The sequence below is a fragment of the Phaseolus vulgaris genome, chromosome 10 (assembly GCF_000499845.2).
Source record: "Phaseolus vulgaris cultivar G19833 chromosome 10, P. vulgaris v2.0, whole genome shotgun sequence".
NCBI classification, from domain to species: domain Eukaryota; kingdom Viridiplantae; phylum Streptophyta; class Magnoliopsida; order Fabales; family Fabaceae; genus Phaseolus; species Phaseolus vulgaris.
The window spans coordinates 1,430,902-1,453,440 of record NC_023750.2 but is presented as its reverse complement, the minus strand read 5'-3'; the positions used below and the strand labels follow the sequence as shown (position 1 = coordinate 1,453,440).

The window sequence follows — 22,539 nt, the reverse complement described above, 5'->3', positions numbered from 1 at the left end:
TTAGGTTGTAAAACAGTCTATAAATAGAGACTGTAATCACATTTGTAAAATATCTCAGAAATATATTTCACTTATTTCTTTCCACTATTACATTGAGATTAAAATTCTCCGAGGATCTCTAAAAAGAAAAGCCATCCCTAATAATGACAGATGCAGCTAATTTTAGGAAGTTAGAAAATTCTGTATGTTTTATACACTGAGATTTCATACTGCAGCAACCAACAAATGACATGGACTGCCAAATAAATTACATAACGGAAACCATCAGCTGCCAAGTTCTTACCTCCAACAACAAAAGAGCTGCAATTCGATCTTTCAAAAATCTAAGAACCAACGCACGATAGGATTTCTCTTTTGGTTGTCTTCGTAAATATTCTAATATCCAGTATCGAAGACTGCTGTTGCAGAGTTTCCTCACTGTTCTAATATTCTCATTTATACCAGCTGCAATCCCTTCAAGCTTACCAGCTGTGAAGGGTGGAGGCTCGCCTCTAAGGAATGCTTTTACCTAAAGAAAAACATTCCAGACAATCAAAACAGAGACAGCAAAATGTCTTTAGAATAATAAAATACCAAGATGGGGTAGTATATTTTGTTGAGATATTTTAGGAAGTTTCAGAGTTTATTCATAATAGTTTTAGTTGTGTATTTATTGGTTTTAATTCTGTATATTTTGCTAAATCTTGTTTTTATTCCTAGCATAACAGCCACACAATCTAAAGGATTCTGTTTATTACAGTAGGCGCTGTTTATTTCTGAAGATATCCAACTCATCTATGTATATATATCGAATGTATGTAATGAGAGTTTATTCTTAATAGTTTTAGTTGTGTATTTATTTGTTTTAATTCTGTATATTTTGCTAAATCTTGTTTTTATTCCTAGCATAACAGCCACACAATCTAAAGGATTCTGTTTATTACAGTAGGCGCTGTTTATTTCTGAAGATAACCAACTCATCTATGTATATATATCGAATGTATGTAATGAGAAAATATAAGAAAGAATTTATTAAACTTAAGATGGTATCAGAGCTCCTGATCCTTGGAAGCCTCTATTCATGTGAACTAATCGCAGTCTTAATTATTGTGTAAACCTAATTGTAGCATTCATTGCTGCACAGCCTCTGAGTCTGATCTCTATGTGTGTTTCAGCCTGCATTCTTGAGCACTATCGCAGCCCTCATTGCTGCATCAGACCCAGGTGTTTATCAATTTTTTTATGGTAGCACACCATAAGTGGAACTTAACAATTTGATGTAAAAAACACTCCTATACATGGAAGTACCACCTAGATATACAGGGAAAATAGAGGCAACACAGCTTACAAATTGAAGAAAGCATTGTAAGGGTTGAAACAGTCACTTAGAGCATGGTTTGAGAGGTTCATGAAAGTCATGATGAGTCTTAAATACTAAGAGTCAACAGGACCACACTTTATTTATCAAGCACTCTGATTCAAGGGGACTAATGATTTTATTGATCTATGTGGATGATATTATTTTTACTGAAAATGATGAACATGAACAACAAAGATTAAGCCAATATCTTGGCAAAGAATTTGAAATCAAGACTTTAGGGAAGGTAAAATATTTTTTGAGAATTGAAGTTGCTCATTCCAAGAAAGGGATCTTCATATCTCAACAAAAATATATTATTGACTTGCTACATGAAACAAGTAAAACAGCTTGCATACCAGCAAGCACACCAGTTGATCCAAATACAAAGTTGGGAAGTGAAGTGGATAGTGTGGCTGTAAATAAAGAAATGTACCAAAGACTTATAGGAAGACTTATTTATCTTCCAAATGGGATAATAGAATTCCTAATAGATATATATTATTTACTATTCCTATTTCTTCTATTAATTCTAATTATACCAGATATTGCTTTAGCTGTGAGCCTAGTAAGCCAATTTATGCATCAACCAAAGGAAGTACAATTACAAGTTGCTCTTAGAATTGTCCAATAATTAAAAGAGACATCAGGAAGAGGAATTTTGTTCAAAAGAAACAAGAATGCTAGTCTTGAAGCATATACTGATTCTGATTATGCAGGTTCAGTTGTGGATAGGAGGTCACTGCTGGTTATTGCACCTTCTTTAGTAGAAACCTAGTAAACAAAGTGTGGTAGCTAGGTCTAGTGCTGAAGCAGAGTTCGAGCAATGGCTGAAGAAATATGTGAGCTGTTATGATTATAGAAGACTTGAAGATAAAGTGGGATGGACCTATGAGCCTATATTATTTGCCATCAGCATAGCTCACAACCCAGTACAACATGATAGAACTGAACATATTGAAATGGACAGACATTTTATCAAAGATGGTGGTCACTGCTCGTCCAGGTAAATCAAGTAGTTCTTTCTACTCAATATGGACACAACACCCAATAACTTCCAGAAAAATTGCATGCTGAAAATTTTTTAGCTTGATTTCACTTGCAGTATTTTTCTTAACTGGTGAAATCTTTTTCATAATGCCAGTTGTGCACAGTTTGCATCCTGTCCCTCATTGAAGGGAAAATGTATCACATGATATTTTCATATTGTTTCAGTTTTTTGATTCCTTAAAAATTCAAAATTGCATAGAAAGTATCTAGAAGCATCAATATCTACAATCTATTATAACTATGAATTATAAAATTGAAAACCACTTACCTGATAATGAGCAAGAAGATCCAAATATCTACGGATGGGAGATGTAAACTGAACATAACCAGGAATCCCCAAAACACCATGGCGTGCTGGCTTCCTGAAATCAATTTCAGCCGCACGCATTACTTTGACCAGGGCAAAGCTTCTAACTGGTCCTTCTGGAAGATGGGAAAATTCAGAAACATTTATGTCTGATTGGGGCTGTCCCCTGTATGGTAAGGGAATGTCATTTCGAGATCCAAATGTGGCAATAGCTTCCCCACAGAGTATCATCATCTCAAAGACTAATCGCATGGCAGGATCTGCCTGGTTTTCCACATAAAGTTTTAATGATGGCTCTGGATCCTCTGGATTAGACACTTTAATGCGAGTATCTAATGTTGACGTCTCAATTGCACCCTGAACAAGGCCAGAAAGATTAAATGTTTACTTATAGAGGAGATTAATTTTCAACAATTTTTAATACTTGTAACTAATTCCATATGCCTTTATGAATTCACATGCAAGGGTTTCAATCACTAAGCCATATGCATTCAAGCACTCAGCTAAAAACTATTATTGAAATATAATCAATATAGAGTTTAGACATTCCTATGCGTGTTAGATCAAAGAAGCTTTTCTACAGCTGAAAAAAAACAGGTAAAAAATGACATCCATCTATCCAATCATGATACAATAACAATATTTGTGGTTGCTTTGCTAAATAACAAAATATAAAACAATAAAGCATGCTTGTGTAACTTAAGAGAGGTAATGAACTTCCAAGTTATGTGAGATAGATCAAATTCCAGAAAAAACTACTAACATTGTTATTCAGAAATATAATACTAGGTTCCATGGAATGGACCAAAGATTCTTGACATAATATACATATTGATGGACAAATTATTGACATGTCTAAGGTTATTAAGGTAGTGTGAGAACCTGCAATAACTTGGAATCATTGATAAGTTAATGGAAAACCTTCATCAACTGAATACAAGATACGTGATTTTTTAAATATAGAACACTACATGATGTAAGCTAGAATGAATTCCTTCTATCAAAAGGAAGAAAGAAAAAACTCAAATACCTCCAAACACAAATTTGATACGCTTGAGTTAAAAGAACAAAATACAACATACCTGTTGACAGCGCCAATTTGACCGAAGGTTTGCAGCCTCAGATAAAATTCTGAGCTCAGCCTCCTCCTGAAGATTCAAATGGAGTAGCTCGGATGCACTCTCATATGTCAGCATGTATGTTGGTTTAATCACTGAGTTAAAAACTGAATATTCTGCAATGCTGTTACACACCCACATAGGGCATCAATAGCAGAAGTCATTTAGTTATTATTGTTACTACAATGTCTTTGAAGAATCCACTGACACAAAAAAATAAAGCAGGGGTTCAGCACATATTTCACATGAAACTTCTGTGCCTATATGTTAACATGTTCCAACAGAAAAGGAATTAGCAATGCAGAACCTGATTATATAGAAAAGTAAAGACTTCAGTTGTTACATGCTTGAAAAGTTAACAGTAATCAAATTACAAGATATAAGTGGAATGGAAGCAAACCTCACCTTACAAGTCGGTGTTGTGAGATTGAGTTAGACTTAAAATTCACTTCTTAAGAAGGTATCATAGCTTATCATAATCAGGTTTGTTGGACCACCTAATATTTAGTCTTATGCTCGAGATGTCCAGTCCTCAACGTGACACGGTGTGTTGGAGATTCCACATCGACTAGAGATAAGGTGAAATAATAGAATATAACTGGGTGCAAATCTCACCTTACGAGCTGGTTTTGTGAGTTTGAGTTAGAAATACACTTTTTAGGACGGTATCAAAGCTTATAAGAGTTTATCCTAGTGAGGTTTTGTGGGCCTTTCGTGTCACTTGCTATCGGACCTCCTTTTATTCCCATGCTTGAGATGTCTAGTCCTCAGCATGAGAAGGTGTCGAAGATCCTACATCAACTGGAGATATAACTAACTTATAGTACAAGTGGGTGCAAAATCCTCACTTTACAAACAGATCTTGTGAGGTTGAGTTAAGTTTAAAATTCACTTTCTAAAAGGTATCCCATCATTGACAAAAAAGAGTATACAAACTCTATGGAAGGAAGTTGAAGAGAAAATTTGTTTGTTCATCCTTCAGGTCTTAAGTTTTGCATATTTTTGGGTATTGGAATCATGTGTGGCTAGTTTTATTGGTCGGGAATTTTGATTGTATTCATTTGTCCACCACTACCCAAATTACATCATACCCCTTATATTTAGGTAATCCCATCACAAAATCCATACTGGTATCCTCCCATGTGGCATATGGAATAGGAAGTGAATGTAGTAGTCCTACAGGTAACAACCTAATGTTTACAATGGTGACATGCATGAGAGCTACTACCAACTTAGTTATCATCTCTTCCATCCTCTCAAGTACATAGATTGAGCCAAGCATGCATACATGCGACAAACCACCAATGTCCCCCTGAAACGGTCAAGTGATATTCTTGTATTAACCTTCGAATCCAAACAAAAGAGGCTAGCAATAATTTAACTTGTCTAATAACTCCTCAATAATAATATTAAGAAATGAACTTTAAGTCTAACTCAACCTTATAAAACCGGCTTATAAGGTGAAGTTTGCACCCACTTATATACTATGAAATGTCTTAATCTCTAGTCGATGTGGGATCTCCAACAAATAGGAATAGAAAACTTGTTTGGTACAATCACTTTGTTGAGAGCTCTATAATCAATGCAGAAATTCCAGTTGCCATCTTTCTTTTTAATTAGAATTACTTTGCTTGAATAGGAACTACTGCTAGGCTGAATAATTCCTAAGACCAGCATATTTTTAACTTGTTTTTCAGTCTCATTCTTCTTAGTGTAAGGAGAAATGCAGAGTTGAACATTTATTAGATCTACCCATGCCATTATGGAATTTTATGGTCAATTTTTCTACTTGGTGGCATACCCTGAGGTTTCGCAAAAAAACACAATGATACAGGATATTTGTTGTAGTTGCTTTTGTATTTCAAATTTCAACTTGCTTAACACCACCCGAGCACTTCTCTTTGAAGGAAAAGTTACAAAAAATTATTAGGGAGAAGTTGTCCTCACTGCTGCATATTATAATAAATAGACTTCCCACAGATATACTAGAGAACAAAAGTACTCTTGAAACCCTAAAAACCTTTTTCCCCCACTTTAAGATCTCAAATGGCTTCATTCCTAGAATATTTGGGTGCATAACTTTTGTACATATACACAACCAAAATAGAGACATACTTGATCCCCATGCTGGTAGATGTGTCTTTCTTGGTTATTCAGCAACTCAAAAAGGTTACAAGTGTTATATCCCTTCATCTAAAAAATTGTATATCTCCATTGATGTCATCTTCATTGAAACCTGTCAAAACTGTTTAGGAAGTTTTATATTTTATCCTTATTATATTTTTATTTTGTATCACAGTTGTATCTTACTATTAATATTAGGATTATGTATTTAGAAACAATCCCACAATCATAGGGATTTGTTTCTCTAGAATTAGTTGTCCATATTTCCTAAAATAACTAGCAAACTCATGTATATATAGGTCTAATGACCTCATAATTTAAATAGAAGAAAATATTATTCCTTCTAAACTTGAGATGGTATCAGAGCTCCTGATCTTTAGGAGTCTCTAACCGTGCCTGAAAACCCTAAGTTGCAGCCATCATTGCTGCACAACATTGAGCCTTGCTGCAGCCTTCATTGCTGCACAACCTTGGCCTAATCGCAGCCTTCATTGCTGTGTAGCCTTCACCGCGGCTACTGTTCACCGCGGTTACTGTTCACCACGCCACTGTTCATCACGGTTACTGTTCACCGCCGCTACTGTTCATCACTGTGATGGCTGAGATCACTAAGATCGTGAATCCTATTGGGGACAGATCCCAAACTGCTGGAGAATTGCAGAATGTTCATTCTGCTTATAGATTAAATGAAAAAAATTATCTCAAATGGTCTCAACTCATTAGAACCATCTTGAAAGGAAAAGGAAAGGTCAGTCACCTGACTGATATTGCCCCTGATGAACAGGATGCCAAGTTCAAATCATGGGATGAAGAAGACTCCATGATCATGGCATGGCTGTGGAATTCAATGGTCCCAGAAATCAGTGATACCTGCATGTTCCTTAAATCAGCAAAGGAAATTTGGGAGGCAGTAGAACAAACCTATTCTAAGGCCAAGGATGCTGCTCAAATATATGATGTAAAAGTGAAAACTGTGGCTGCCAAGCAGGGAAACAAATCTGTTACAGAATATGCCAATCAACTCAAGTCCCTATGGATGGAATTGGATCACTATCGAGTTATAAAAGCAAAATGTTCAGAAGACTCAGCAATCCTTAAGGAGTATATTGAACAAGATAGAGTCTATGATTTCTTGGTAGGCCTGAATCCTGAATATGATCAGGTTCGAATCCAAATCTTGGGAAAAGAGAAAGTCTCAGGGCTTAATGAAGTGGTAGCCATTATTCGAAGTGAAGAAAGCAGGAGAGGACTGATGTTGGAGACCCCAACTACTGAAAGCTCAGCAATGAAAGCTGAAGGAGGAACAGCCATGATAACTAACCAGAAGAAAAGCGGGTTTTCCAATATAGAGAAAAAGGAGGAAGTCTGGTGTACCTACTGCAACAAGCCGCGCCACACAAGGGAAAAGTGCTGGAAATTACATGGAAAACCCCCAAGCAGAGAATGGGGCCAAAAAGGAGGCCCTCCAAAAAGGGAAGGACAAAGACAAGCACACATCCTTAATGGACAAGGAGAAGAATCTGTCCAGCTGAATCATGAAGAGATAGAAAGGGTAAGGTCCTTCCTTAGTAAATTGGAGAAGCCCTCAGGTATGTGCTCCTTAACATATTCTGGTAAGTTTCCATTTTCTTTTGGACTTACTGCTTCAGATACACCCTTTACCCATTTCTGGATACTAGATTTAGGTGCTACTGACCATATGACCCCTCTACCTAAATACTTCTCCACATATATCCCATGTCCTAGCAACAAGAAAATTTCCACAGCAGATGGAACATGTATAACTGCCGCAGGTCAAGGAGAAGTCCAAATAAGCCCATCTATAACATTAAAACATGTCCTTCATGTCCCTAAATTGTCCACCAATCTGATTTCTGTACAGAAACTCACAAAAGATCTCTCTTGTAACGTTGTTTTTCATAACAACTATTGTGTATTTCAGGACAAGAACTCAGGGAGGACGATTGGACATGCTAGAGAATGGAATGGCCTATACTACATGGAGGATCCTAATCTCGGTATCAATAGTCATTCTCTCATATCTGAATCCACCATGACCAGTAAAGAGAAAGCTCAACTATATCATTGTCGGCTAGGACACCCTTCATTTCAAGTTGTAAAAGTACTCTTCCCTTCCTTGTTTCAGAATTTAAATGTGGAGAGTCTCCATTGTGAGGTGTGTGAGCTTGCGAAACACAAGCGTGTACCTTTTCCCATTAGTAATAAAATGAGTCATTTCCCTTTTTTCCTTATCCATACTGATGTCTGGGGTCCTGCTAATATTCCTAATATCTCAAGTGCTAAGTGGTTTTTAACCTTCATAGATGATTGTACACGGGTGACTTGGGTTTTCCTATTGAAACATAAATCTGAGGTTAGCTCCATTTTTGTTCAGTTTGTGTCTATGATTAAAAATCAATTTGGAGTTAATATCAAGAGAATTAGGTCTGATAATGCCAAGGACTACTTTAACCTAGTGCTAAACTCTTTTTGCCAAAAGGAAGGGATAATTCATGAGTCTTCATGTGTTAACACACCCCAACAGAATGGGACTGCAGAAAGAAAAAATGGGCACTTATTAGACCAAACTAGAGCTCTACTTTTTCAAAATCATGTCCCTAAGAAATTTTGGGGGGAAGCCCTTCTTACTGCCACCTACCTAATCAATAGTTTACCCTCTAAAATCTTAGCATCAAAAAGCCCCATGGAAGTCCTATCCTCCTTCTACCCACACCTAAACCCTACAAATAAACTCCAACCTAGAATATTTGGGTGTGTATCCTTTGCGCATGTTCATAGTAATGAAAGGGGAAAGTTGGACCCTAGGGCTGTCAAATGTGTATTTTTAGGGTACTCAACCACACAAAAAGGATACAAGTGTTTTCACCCCCCGTCAAAGAGATTCTTTGTGTCAAGGGATGTCACATTCAACGAACAAGAGAGCTACTTCCAGCCTCATCTTCAGGGGGAGAATGTAAGAGAGGAAGATGAGCCTCTCATGCTTCCAAATATGGCATTTGGACCTGAAATTGGGACAAATAGCATTGCTGTCCCCGAAACTGAGACAAGAACAAAACAAGCACCTGAACCAACAGCAAGACCTGAATCAGCTCCTGAACAAGCACCTGAATCAGCAGTTGAATCTGCACCTAATGGTGGTGGGAAATTCGGAAAAAATCTGGTATATTCAAGAAGAGGAAAGGTCATTCCAGAATCTATCCATGTCCAAGAATCCAACCTACCATCTTTACATGAGGTAACAGTTTCTAATCCTAGAAATTCCAATAATTCTAATGAGTTTATTTTGGAAAATTCAGAAGCACAGGAGGATCAAAACCTGGATCTTCCTATTGCCCTTAGAAAGGGAACCAGAACCTGCACCCAACAGCCACTTTACCCTCTATCAAATTTCCTATCCTTTGAAAAATTCTCTCCTACCCATAAAACCTTTCTCACAAACTTAAACTCTACACCCACACCTTCCTCTGTATCTGAAGCATTATCTGACAGGAAATGGAAACAAGCCCTGGATGTGGAAATGGAGGCACTAAACAAGAACAGAACCTGGGAGCTTGTCACCTTACCAACTGGAAAAAAACCAGTAGGGTGTAAGTGGGTATACGCTGTAAAGTATCGGGCTGATGGGACTATTGAGCGTTACAAGGCAAGGTTAGTAGCCAAAGGATTCACTCAAACCTATGGAGTGGATTACTTGGAGACATTTGCTCCGGTTGCTAAGATGAACACGGTCAGAGTAATATTGTGATTAGCAGCAAATCATGATTGGGATATGCAGCAGTTCGATGTGAAGAATGCATTCCTACATGGAGACCTTGAAGAAGAAATATACATGGAGTTGCTCCCTGGCTATGATGGACAGGTTGCTGCTGGAACCGTTTGTAAGCTAAAAAAGGCTCTATATGGGCTGAAACAATCCCCAAGAGCATGGTTTGGAAGATTCACCAAAGTTTTGACAAGTTTGGGCTACAAACAGAGCCAAGAAGATCACACTTTATTTATCAAACATTCAGTTTCAGGAGGAGTAACAATATTATTGGTGTATGTAGATGATATTATAATAACTGGAGATGACAAAGAGGAGCAGCAAACGTTAAGTCAACGTCTTGCCACGGAATTTGAAATTAAGACATTAGGGAGACTTAAATATTTTTTGGGAATTGAAGTGGCCCATTCCAAGAAAGGAATCTTCATATCTCAACAAAAATATATTACTGACTTGCTTAGAGAAACAGAAAAGACAGCCTGCAAACCAGCAAGTACTCCAGTTGATCCAAATATAAAGTTGGGAAGTGCGGAGGAGGATAATGCCATGGACAAGGAAATGTACCAAAGACTCGTGGGCAGGCTTATTTACTTATCTCACACTAGGCCAGACATTGCTTTTGCTGTGAGTCTAGTCAGCCAATTTATGCACCAACCAAAGGAGGCACATTTGCAAGCTGCCCTTAGAATTGTGCAGTATTTAAAAGGGACTCTAGGAAGAGGGATTTTGTTCAAACGAAACAAAAGTGTTCGTCTTGAAGCATACACGGATGCAGATTATGCAGAGTCAGTTGTGGATAGGAGATCAACTACTGGATACTGCACCTTCCTTGGTGGAAATCTAGTGACTTGGAAGAGTAAAAAACAAAGTGTAGTAGCTAGATCAAGTGCTGAAGCAGAATTTCGAGCAATGGCCCAAGGAATATGTGAACTTCTATGGCTGAAGATTATATTGGAAGACTTGAAGATAAGGTGGGATGAACCTATGAGGTTATATTGTGACAATAAATCTGCAATTAGCATAGCCCACAACCCAGTACAGCATGATAGAACTAAACATATCGAGGTGGACAGACATTTTATCAAGGAAAAGTTAGACAGTGGCTTGATTTGCACCCCATATGTGTCCACTCAGAGTCAACTTGCAGACATACTCACCAAAGGACTGAACTGCAGTAACTTTGAAAGAATTATATCCAAGCTGGGAATAGAGAACATCTATTCACCAGCTTGAGGGGGAGTGTCAAAACTGTTTAGGAAGTTTTATATTTTATCCTTATTATATTTTTATTTTGTATCACAGCTGTATCTTACTATTAATATTAGGATTATGTATTTAGAAACAATCCCACAATCATAGGGATTTGTTTCTGTAGAATTAGTTGTCCATATTTCCTAAAATAACTAGCAAACTCATGTATATATAGGTCTAATGACCTCATAATTTAAATAGAAGAAAATATTATTCCTTCTAAACTTGAGAAAACCAAAACTTTTTCTCCAATACTAACTCCCAAGAAGTTCTTTCAAAAGATTGTTATGATCACCTTGAACCCTTTGTTCTGTCATATGCTTTAACTAAAGCCTCCAAAAATGAATCTACAACTAAGCAAATTAATTTTGGGGCAGAATTACAAACTGAAACTCGTAATATCATTGAACTGCAATGGGAAAATACCGGAACAGTTAGAGATTCAGCCCCAAGAGTTAGTACTTATATTTACTAAACATTCAAGGAAAGAGGGGGTAACAAGACTTCTAGTTTATGTTGATGGTATTATAATGACTGGAAATGATGAAAAAGGGAAGGAAGAATTGAAACAGAGACTGTTCCAGGAATTTGAACTAAAAGAGCTAGGAAGATTAAAGTATCTTTTAGGGATTGAAGTATCATACTCTAACTCTAACCAGGGAATTTTCATATCGTAGCAAAAATATATAACTGATTTGCTAGTAGAAACTCCAATGGAAAATTAGGTGCAGACCAGTGTGAACTCCAATGGATCCTAATCACAAGTTATGCAAGGCTGAAGAGGAATCAGCAGTAGACAAAAAAAATGTGTCAAAGACAGGTAGAAAGATTAATATGTTTGGCCCACACACGATCGGACATTGCTCATTCAGTGAGTGTCATCGGTCAGTTTATGCACAAATCGAAGGAATCTCATCTTGAACTACTTATAGAATTCTACACTACTTGAATGGCAACGTGGAAAGGGAATACTATTCAAAAGAAAAGGAAGACTAACTCTTGCAGCCTACACGAATGCAGATTATGCAGGTTTTCTTGTTGATAGAAGATAAAGAACTGGATTGTACTTTCCTATGTGCAAAAAACATTATGTAGTGGCAAGATCATCTGCTAAATAAAAATTCAAGTCCATGGCACAAGAGCTATGTGAGTTATTATGGCTAAAAATTATCCTAGATGACTTGAATATTAATTTGGAAGGACCCATGAAGCTCTAATATGATAATAAGTCAACAATAGGCATTGCACATAATCCCATTCAGCATGACAGAACAAAACATATAGAAATAGATAGAAACTTCATTAAGGAAAAATTAGAAGGTTTAGTATGCATGTCATACATTCCATCCAAGCAACAGGTGGCTGATATGCTGACAAAAGGACTCAATACCTCAGACTTCCATAATCTCATAACCAAGCTGGGAATGAAGGACATTATTCCTCAACTTGAGAGGGGGTGTTGAAATATGGGTGTAAATATTTACATTTACTGTACAGTCAATATAGATTGACTGGATAATAAATAAATATAAATTTATTTGTAAGAAATCCCTAAAATTAAGGGATTGGATTAGAAGTTTATTTGGTAGATTTGCTCCAGATATAGAGTCTTTGTCTAGAGATTTATTTCCTTTTATTAGGATTTCGTTTTTCCTTTAAATACCAATTTATTGTTTCTTTTTTATATCAAGAAAAGTAACTCCATTATTATTGCTTATTGCCTACACATTTTTTTCACAAGCACATTCACATAAAATAAACAAAAAGGAAAAAAAATAAAGGTTTTGCAAGTCATTCATGATGAAACCTCCCCTTCCATATTACATGCTTCAACAACACCCTTGTTCCTCTAACCTATTATATTTGGAGTTCTATTAATTCCTCGAACAACTAGCCATATTTCACACTTCAGGACAGGTTCTATCTAACAGATTATCTCACTTTCTACAGTGAAATGTTCTACTCCTATTAAAGCAGGTGAATTTATACCACACAATGCTACCAACACATTTCAATTTACCTGCCATCATTATGCAGCACAACTGATACAGTAACTGCATTACAAAGCTCTCCTTGTCTCAAACTCATGCCCCCCATGGCAAGATTTTCTGGAAACATAGAATATGTAGCAGTGGGCAAGAAAACAGAAGTTCCTCTTCTCATAGCCTCTCTGCAAGCCATGAAGTAGATTTACAAATTGAGGAACACACAACACTGAATACACAATTAAATATCTCTTTGAATCTCAACCAGATACCTATCCACTATACTTCCAGGTTGAACATATCTAGTTGGGTCTGCAACATGTATCCAAACTTTAATCCGGCCATCTTGCAACTTTGTAGCACTCAAAGCATCATCAAGCTAAATATTATGGATCGTCAGTTAATAAACTAACAAGCGTCCAATGATAAATGGAGTAACACTTCAAATCAATAAAAAAAAGGTCACCTCATCAGCCTCATCAACATCAATGGCATAGACCTTTAAATCAGTAAGATTCTTCCTGTCAGTCTGAACAAAATAAAACAAGATATTAAGATGTGATAAATAACAATTACAATAATTACGAGGGTAAAATAGAACAACAAGATGTAAGAAAAGTTGAGTTCTGCCTCAATAGCAATTTAAAACAACTAAGGTGGTTGTACAGGTCAAGTATCTAGCAGAAGAATTTGGTTAATCCATCCTTCTACATAGGTACATAAACATCATGAAAGGGAGTAAAACATAAGAGAATAAAAAATCTAGATAGTTAGAATTACCATGATTTTATGACAATTGTTAATTGATTCAAATTCCTAAATCATATGAATGATTGGTGATGCCCTTGTTTTAAATCCCCACCTTGTTACTATAGACATCGGATCCAAAGTGACATCTCAAGGAATTGGTTGAGTTACTCTATCTCCTTTAAATCCTAATTTTATCTTGCACATTTCATATTGTCCTTATACTTTAGTCTCTCTAAACTAATTAACTCAATTGTTTTGTAACCTTTGATGCTAATTCCTTTGAGTTGAAAGTAGATTGAATGTATTTCTGAATGTGTTTACAATTGTGATTACTGTCTAAATTTATGGACTATTTACAACCTAATTAAGGAAAGACATAATAGGTAATTAAAGCAAGAAATAATAGGTAATTAAAGCTATACAAATAGTGGAAAGAAATAGATGAAATATATTTTTGAGATTTCTTACAAATGTGATTACAGTCTCTATTTATAGACTGTTTTACAACCTAATTAAAGAAAGAAATAATAGGCAATGAAAGCCAGAGATAATGAGTGTTTAAAGCTGTACAAATCAAATAAAATCAAATCACTAACAAATTTGTCCTAATAAATATAAAATGGAATCTGCACTTAATTATAACATAATTCTCCTGATTATGCAACACAAATCAAATCAAATCAAATCACCAAAAGATATCAAATCTGTCCTAATAAATAGAAAATGGAATCCGCAAATAATTATCTCTTAATTATGCAACACTTTGTGATATAGGAACATGGTATGGTTTTTTTTACTAGCAAAGGACATGAATCGCGAGGACTATACTATCTAAAACCGAGCCCACTTGTATCCTGTTTTGCTACCTCAACCTAAAGCTTGAGCATGATCATCTAGGTCACCTAGGTCTAGCCAAGTTGAAGATAACAATGGCTCCTAGCCCTAAACCCTAAACCCTAAACTAAATAGATTCAATAGTAATGAGGGAGGAACGTAGGAGGAGACTCAAGGGACGGGCGGGAAAACAATCATCTAGCAACTTTGTTTCTTTTTTCTTCTCAAACATTCCCGACAGGTATGGGGAATCCGATATGCTTAAGATCTTCCAGAGGTGGGCAAGGGTGAAGGAAGTTTTCATTTCCCGTCGGCTAAACAGGTGGGGAAGGAGGTTCGGTTTTGTGCGTTTCTTCGAAGTATCAAATGCAGGAAGGTTGGAAAAGGAGCTGGACAATATCTACATTGGTCATAGAAAACTTCATGTTAATGTTCCGAGGTATAGAAGAGCTGATCTTAGAGGCCAACCAAGAGAGGCTTGGAAACCACATAGACATGTACCAACAAAGTACAAGATGAAAGAAGTGTGGAAGGAAAAGAAAGGAAAGGCGGTTGAGATGCCGAGTGAAAAGAAGCATTCTTATGCGGATGCAGGGCGTGGTTACTCTCAAGAGAAGTGGAAAGGAAAGAATGTTGAAACCAAGCACCAAGTTTTACCGTGGATGGCCATTAGCATGATCGGCCATATGAAACCGAATTATAACCACACCCGACTGTGTGAAGAGTTTATTAAGGAGGGGCTGAATATGGTTACAGTGAGGTTTATGGGTGATAGTATGGCACTACTTACACCTAAGGGTGGAGAACGGATGCATGATATTCTTAATCAGAACAAAGCTTGGTTCGATAGGCTCTTTGAAACCATTGCACCCTGGTCTGAGTCCATTACCGCCGAACATAAAATTATTTGGGCTAGGTGTTTTGGGTTACCACTCTCCCTTTGGACTAAGGACTGCTTCTCCAAAGTGATCGGTGAGGCGGCCACCCTAGTCTCTATCGATGAAGCTACGGAGACGTGGGATAATCTTGAATTCGCTAGACTACAATTGCGAGTGCTCAACTCTGGTTTTCTTAGTCTGTCGAAGAACATGCGAATTAATGGCCAACCCTATACAGTTTGCATCGTGGAGGAAGCTGAGTGCGTGGGAGGGGGTAGTTGTCGGTGCAAGTGTTATTCCGATGATTATATGGAAAGTATTTCATCTTCAGACTCGGTGGTAGAAGAATCTATTTTCTCGTTGAACAGTAGCAAAGACGGAGATGACGACGCTGGTAGGGAGCTCCGGCAGGGGGAGGGGCCCGAGGAAGCAGACAAGACACATCAACCGAGTACGACAAAAAGAATGCCTATGGAGGAATGGTCAGGTAAAGAAAAGGTGGCGCAGAAGGTAGGAAACAGATCTTACACGAATGAGGAAAGACGTAAGCAGACGAATGTGGAGGGGGAGGCACCTATATCTGTAATCCAAAAAGTCAACTCAGTCTGTCTTTCAGTACAGTCTGCCCTAAATTCTTTAATGGATTTAGTTGAGTCCTGTGGGGACACCCTAGTCAAGCCCATTATGCTTGAGGCCCATGTTGGAAGTGAAGGGGCCCATTTTTTGGGAGAAAGAAGGAGTATCGAAAGGCCCAAACCAGTTGACGCCTGCGATATGGAAAAACCGGTGGAGAGACCGCTGAATGCGGCAACAGGCCTCGTGTACCACCGGCGGGGGAAAAAAGGGGGATTGATTTCATTACCACCGTTGGCGGAGGCTAGGGGGGAACATCAAACGCTGAAGGTCCCGAATGGCAGTATGCAGGCTAATACACAAGAATTGACGACCGAAGAAGGTCCCCAAACTAGACTCCTTGATCATGGGTTAATCAATGAAGCTATGGTTAGGGACGATGATGGTCGGCCCCTGTCGTCTGAACCGACTGAGGAATTACAAGCAACAGTGGGGGATGATTACGGCACCCCTCTGCGGGTTCGCCGACTTCGCGCCATGTGGGAGTTGGGGGAAACAAGCGTCAAAAAGCGATGGCGATCTAAGGGGGGAGTAGGGTCTGTTCTTTATTCACCGTCCAGGTTAAGTGTGAGTTCAGGTGCTACCTATGACAGCGACCTTGCTCAGCGTAAAGATAGATCACAATGCGACGTGACCCTAGATGAGCCTGTTAACCTGTGGGAGGTGGGAAAATCTTTAGGATTGTCTAATAGTGGGGATGAGGAGGACATTGTTAAAGAATATGGCCGAATGGAAGAGAGGGATAAGGAAGTAGCACAGCAGAATGATGAGGGCAACCACAACAGGTCTATATGATTATCCTAAACCTTAACATTAGAGGTTTAGGGGGGGGGCACTAAAGCAAATTACATCAGACATTCTATTGCTAGGGAGGGAGTGGAATTCGTGTGCCTGCAAGAGGTCAAAGCTGTTGTATTATCTGATGCCAGGTGCTTCTCTCTATGGGGAGATAGTAATATCGGATGGATACACAATGAAGGAGTAAATGGAGCGGGTAGTACTCTATCCTTATGGCATAAAGATGCTTTTTGCTATGACAGCCATCTCATGGGGAAAGGTTTTATAGCTATCTTCGGGCAGCATATCCAGTCAAAACTGAAATGTGTGGTTATTAATATTTATGCAGCATGCACTGTAAAAGATAAGCTAGCATTGTGGGACGACCTGACAAACGTCAAAAACGCTTATCAGAACACTGCTTGGGTCTTGTGCGGGGATTTTAATGCGGTTAGATGTGGAGATGAGAGGAAAGGGGCTTGCGCTACTAGTACCCAGAGGAAAGAAATTGTTGGGTTCAACGACTTCATTGAGAGAAATTTTTTGGTGGAACTACCTATCGTTGGCAAGAGATACACATGGTTCAAAGCTAATGGATCAGCAAAGAGTAGGCTGGATAGAGTGCTCGTCTCTGATGAATGGCTTCTTAATTGGCCTACATGTAAACAATATGTCCAGCCAAGAGTGGTATCAGATCACTGTGCGATTGTTGTTAAGTCTGTGGTCAAAGATTGGGGACCAAAACCTTTCAGATCTATTGATGCCTGGTTTTTAGAACCCGGATTCTTAACAATGGTGAAGGAGAAATGGGACTCTTATCCTGTGCAGGGTAACTACTTGTCCAGGTTAAAGGACAAGCTGAAGAACCTTAAGGCGGACCTAAAGGTTTGGAATCGTGATGTGTTCGGATGCATGGAAACAAATAAGAAAAAGATTTTGAAGGAGATTGAAGATCTTGATACCCAAGATGACTGTGCTGATCTCGATGATTGCGAGAAGCAAAAAAGATGGGAGCTCTTAAGCCAGTTAAGGGCACTTGATCACAAGATTGAGTCTTTGAGCAGACAAAAAGCTCGAACAAAGTGGCTGAAGCACGGGGATAGAAACTCAAAATTTTACCATGCAGCAATAAGGTGGAGAAGACTTAGAAACGAGGTTAAAGGCGTTGAGGTTGGGAATCAATGGTGTGAGGAACCAGAAGTCGTGAGAAAGGAAGCCAAAAAGTTATTTGAAGAAAGATTTCAAGCTACAACTGACTTTGGGGTTAGACTCGGTAATGTAGATTTTAAGACTCTATCCCCGGTACATAGCATTAGGCTGATTGCAAGCTTCACAGAGGAAGAAATCAAGGCTGCGGTGTGGGAGTGTGAAGGTTCAAAAAGCCCTGGCCCGGATGGATTCAATTTCAATTTTTTAAAGAATTGTTGGGATTTTATCAAAAATGACATTATGGATGCAATTCATCATTTCGAAGCTACAGGGTGTGTTCCAAAGGGTTGTAACGCCTCCTTCATTGCCCTTGTTCCCAAAATAAGAGAGCCCTTAACTCTAGATCGGTATAGACCTATCTCCTTGGTGGGTGCTATCTATAAGATTATAACCAAGGTTCTAGCAGGCCGTATCAAGAGTGTTCTACCTACTATTATTGATGTTAGCCAATCAGCTTTTCTGAAGGGTAGAGGCTTGTTGGACACTGTGTTGGTGGCAAATGAGGTTGTTGAGGACCTAAGGAGGTATGGGAGGAGAGGTGTTTGTTTGAAGGTGGACTTTGAGAAGGCATATGACTCGGTAAGGTGGGTTTTTCTACTAGATATGCTTAACAGGTTGGGTTTTCACAGCAAATGGATAAGTTGGATTAAAGGATGCCTGGAGTCCTCATCTGTATCGGTTCTGGTTAATGGAAGCCCCACGGAGGAATTTAAACCCTCTAGAGGGTTGAGACAAGGTGACCCCCTTGCACCGTTCCTCTTTCTTATAGTGGTTGAAGGGTTATCTGGGCTTGTTAGACAAGCAAATAAACTGAAGACTCTCAATGGGGTGAAGGTGGGGAGATGCGAGGCTGAAGTGTGCGTTTCACAATTTGCTGATGACACACTTTTTATGTGCGAAGATTCTTATAGAAACATTATCACTATTAAAGCTATCTTAAGGGGCTTCGAGATTGCTTCTGGGCTGAAGGTAAATTTCCACAAATCAAAGCTAGCTGGCATAAATGTTGAGTATAATTCCCTCGCCCTTTATGCTAAAACCTTGAATTGCACACTCATGAGGGTACCTTTCAAATACTTGGGTTTGGAGGTGGGGGGTAATCCAAGGAAGAAGCAGTTCTGGGAACCAATTGTGTCTAAGATTAATGCTAAATTGAGTGCGTGGAAAGGGAGGTTCTTGTCTATGGCAGGAAGAATTTGTTTAATCAAGTCGGTCATAACTGTTGTGCCTCTCTTTTACTTATCTTTCTTCAAAGCCCCAGTCTCAGTGTACAATCGCATTGCTAGTATCCAGAGGAGGTTCCTTTGGGGGTGGGCTAGAGATAAAAAACCCATCTGTTGGATTAGTTGGGAAAATGTTTGTAAGCCAATGGAAGAAGGTGGTCTGGGGATCAAAGACATAAGAAAATTTAACTACGCTCTGCTGGCAAAATGGAAATGGAGGTTAGCAAGTAATGAAGAAGGAAAATGGAAGGATATCCTAGTTTCTAAATATGGCGTGGGATCTGGGCAAAGGCAGATCCACCAAAAATTCCAGTCTTGGTGGTGGAGAGATCTGTCAAAGGTTAGTGGGGAAGATGATGAAGCAGGGTGGGTCCAAAAAGCTATGTGTTGGAAGGTTGGATCTGGAAATAAAGCAAGATTTTGGGAGGACACGTGGGTTGGAAGGAATAATCTCTTATCCCAGTATCCTAGACTATTCTCGCTATCCCTGGATCAGGGCTTGACGGTGGGTGAGGTAGGAAGTTGGGAAGAATCAGTGTGGTGCTGGAGATTAAGGTGGAGGAGGGAAAGGTTTGAATGGGAAACTACTCAAGAACTTGAACTTCTTAGGAGTATATCCATGAGTTCTCTTAATAGGGAGGAACAAGATGTCCTTGAATGGGGTGGGGATCCTTCTGGTGAGTTTACGGTTAAGTCTGCGTACAAGTGCTTGGAAAACCATGCGCCAACTTGGCCGGAGGGCTTCTTCAAACAATTGTGGCAGGCCAAAGCACTCCCCAATGCTCTGACCACTGCATGGAGGGTCTTGTTGGACAAAATGCCAACTCGTAGTAGTTTGAGTAGAAGAGGAGTGTTAGTTGAGACCACGGGATGCGCGTTATGCCAAGGCTCGGTAGAAACCTCTTACCACCTTTTCTTGGAATGCATAGTAGCACAACAGGTGTGGTCTTTGTGTCTAAGGTGGATGGGGATTTTGTTTGTCCAACATAAGGACTTAAAGGTCCACTTTGAAAATTTCCACCTGGTACACCTGAACACAGCAAAACCTTGTGTGGAAAGGGTTGTGGGTGACAGCTGTGAGAGGAATATGGGAACAAAGAAACCTAGTCATTTTCAAGCAGGGGAAGCCTGATGCGGAAGAGATCTTTCACCAGGCACAACTCAACTCTTGGCTTTGGTTGAAAAACAGAGTACACAATTTTAACTTCTCTTTCTCAGATTGGATCTTAAATCCTGAGCTATGTGTTAAGAGTTATAGATAAGAGTTATAGGTGAATCACTCTGCTGTCAAGAGACAATCCCTGGTTCGGTGGTAGATTGCTCGACTACAGGCATGGAGTATGGAGTTTGTTCGTTGTCAAGGTGGTGCTGTTGAGGATGTTTGAGGTTTGTGTTATCAAAGCCCGGTTCTGGTTTTGTAAGGAGGGGTGAAGGTACAGGTTGTCAGGCAGGTCCCCCTCAGTTTGGCTGAGCTGGTGGTTATTATACCGGTCCAGGCCATCATGGCTTGTGATTTCGCAATTGCTCTTGTATGAACTTTGGAGGTATCGGCATTGTTGATATGCTGGTTATGCTATATAAACAATGCACTTGGTGTTATGTTTTGGTTTGAGACATATGCTGCGTTCTATGGTCAAGCTACTGATATGCTTGGAAGATGCATGGTGGTATGTAGTGGTTCAGGAAGCAAATGCAGCAAGGTCTGGAGACCCTTTAGTTTTTTGCCCTACTTGGTTATGATGTGCTGGTCACACCTAGCTGTTAGCATGTTTCCCCTAGTAGGTTTCCTTCATAACCAGGATTCTGGTTTGTGTTATGCTGGTGTTATGCAGTCTCAGGTTTTGGGACTGAGTTTTTTAACTAGTTTTAAGTTTTTGAGTTAAGTGGTGTGCCGCTTAACTTTGATCTAATATGTTGAATGCTTAATTAGGAGGTTTTATGTATAAGGGTTGGAACACCCCTAAAGTGTTTCTTTTAAATTATATTAATTCGTTGCTGATCAAAAAAAAAAACAATGGCTCCTAGCCTTAAGCAAACTACAAGTGTTAGAATGTGAATCATGTCAACTAGTAATACATGTTAGGTCATCTTTTTAAAAACAAACTGAAAAAATATGTAACTTAGTTTCCTCTACCATTCATTCAAATACTTTGAAACCTAGTTATGTCACATCTTTTGGTTTTAGATATTGATGGTAGAAGGCCCAGCTCAAGACCAACCACTAGGTCAATGGCAAGGAAGATTCAAGAAGATTGGGACTTTGCTACTTATGGCAAAGACACCCTTTCTGTATATGTTTAAAAATGTCATAACCTAGTGTAATTTCTCTAGACTAGAATTTAATTTTCTTGCTAAAAGTGTAAGAAAAATTAATTTTAGTTTTCTTAATTGAATTAGGGTTGAAATTAGGCATCTAAAACCAACCTATGTTAAATTAGGGTTTCATTAAGACTCCTAATTAACCTAGGCTGATCGTTTAGACCTAAATTAGTCCCATGAAGCACACCTAGGTCATGCTTGCAATGTGACTTCATTTGGGCGCCATTTTCAAATCCATTGCATTTGAATTTTCCCTCTTTTTCTTGTAAGCTTTGGTTGGACCTCTACACTATTTAAAGGGGTGCTTGGCCCATGAAATAATAAGATCAATTTTGAGTGTTATGCTGCCAAGTTGCTAGCTCTTACATTCTCTTGTCTAAGCCTCTCTAGGATAGACACCTTTGGTCTTCTTCTTCATCTCTTCAAGTGAAATGGCCCAACCAATCACTCTCCCTACTCTTCATGCACCTTCAAGGAATCCATATCTCCATTGGAGTCATCCTTGTTCCAATTCCTACACCAAGCTTCCGTCAACTTCCTCAAAAAACTCCAAGAAAACAAGCATGTGGATGAAGGCACTATCAGATATTATGTAGCCTTCATTGATGAATTCTTCCATATCCATCCCCTTCTTTAATGAGATTAAAACACAATTTGAAAAACTAATTAAAATCTTCCAAAGTGACAATGCTAAAGAATATTTTTTTGTTGAGCTTTCTTTTTATACTCATGGTATTTTACATCAGTTCACTTGTCTCCCCACATCACAACAAAATGGCATTCTAGACAATAAGAATAGACATCTCATTGAAAGTGCATAGTCTCTAATGTTGATACAAATGTTCTTATACATCATTGCGAAGAAGCAATCCTCACTGCTTGTTATTTTTTTAATATATAGAATGACTTCTTCCTCTCTTGAAAATCAAATCCCTTTTTATATTTTGCAATGGTCTGATAT

The 22,539-nt window shown here is 38.6% G+C and overlaps 1 protein-coding gene across 1 annotated transcript in view; it reads right to left on the bottom strand.

Annotated features, from left to right (window-relative positions):
- LOC137819697 (ribonuclease II, chloroplastic/mitochondrial) overlaps nt 1-22,539 on the bottom strand; it is a 36,949-nt gene that overhangs the window by 5,221 nt on the left and 9,189 nt on the right. Inside the window, exons 8-13 of the mRNA XM_068623615.1 lie at nt 13,422-13,484; nt 13,228-13,334; nt 12,991-13,140; nt 3,776-3,935; nt 2,655-3,050; nt 284-508 (exon numbers count right to left, since the gene is read on the bottom strand). Of these exons, the coding sequence (XP_068479716.1) occupies nt 284-508; nt 2,655-3,050; nt 3,776-3,935; nt 12,991-13,140; nt 13,228-13,334; nt 13,422-13,484 (1,101 nt within the window). The remainder of the gene's footprint in view (nt 1-283; nt 509-2,654; nt 3,051-3,775; nt 3,936-12,990; nt 13,141-13,227; nt 13,335-13,421; nt 13,485-22,539) is intronic.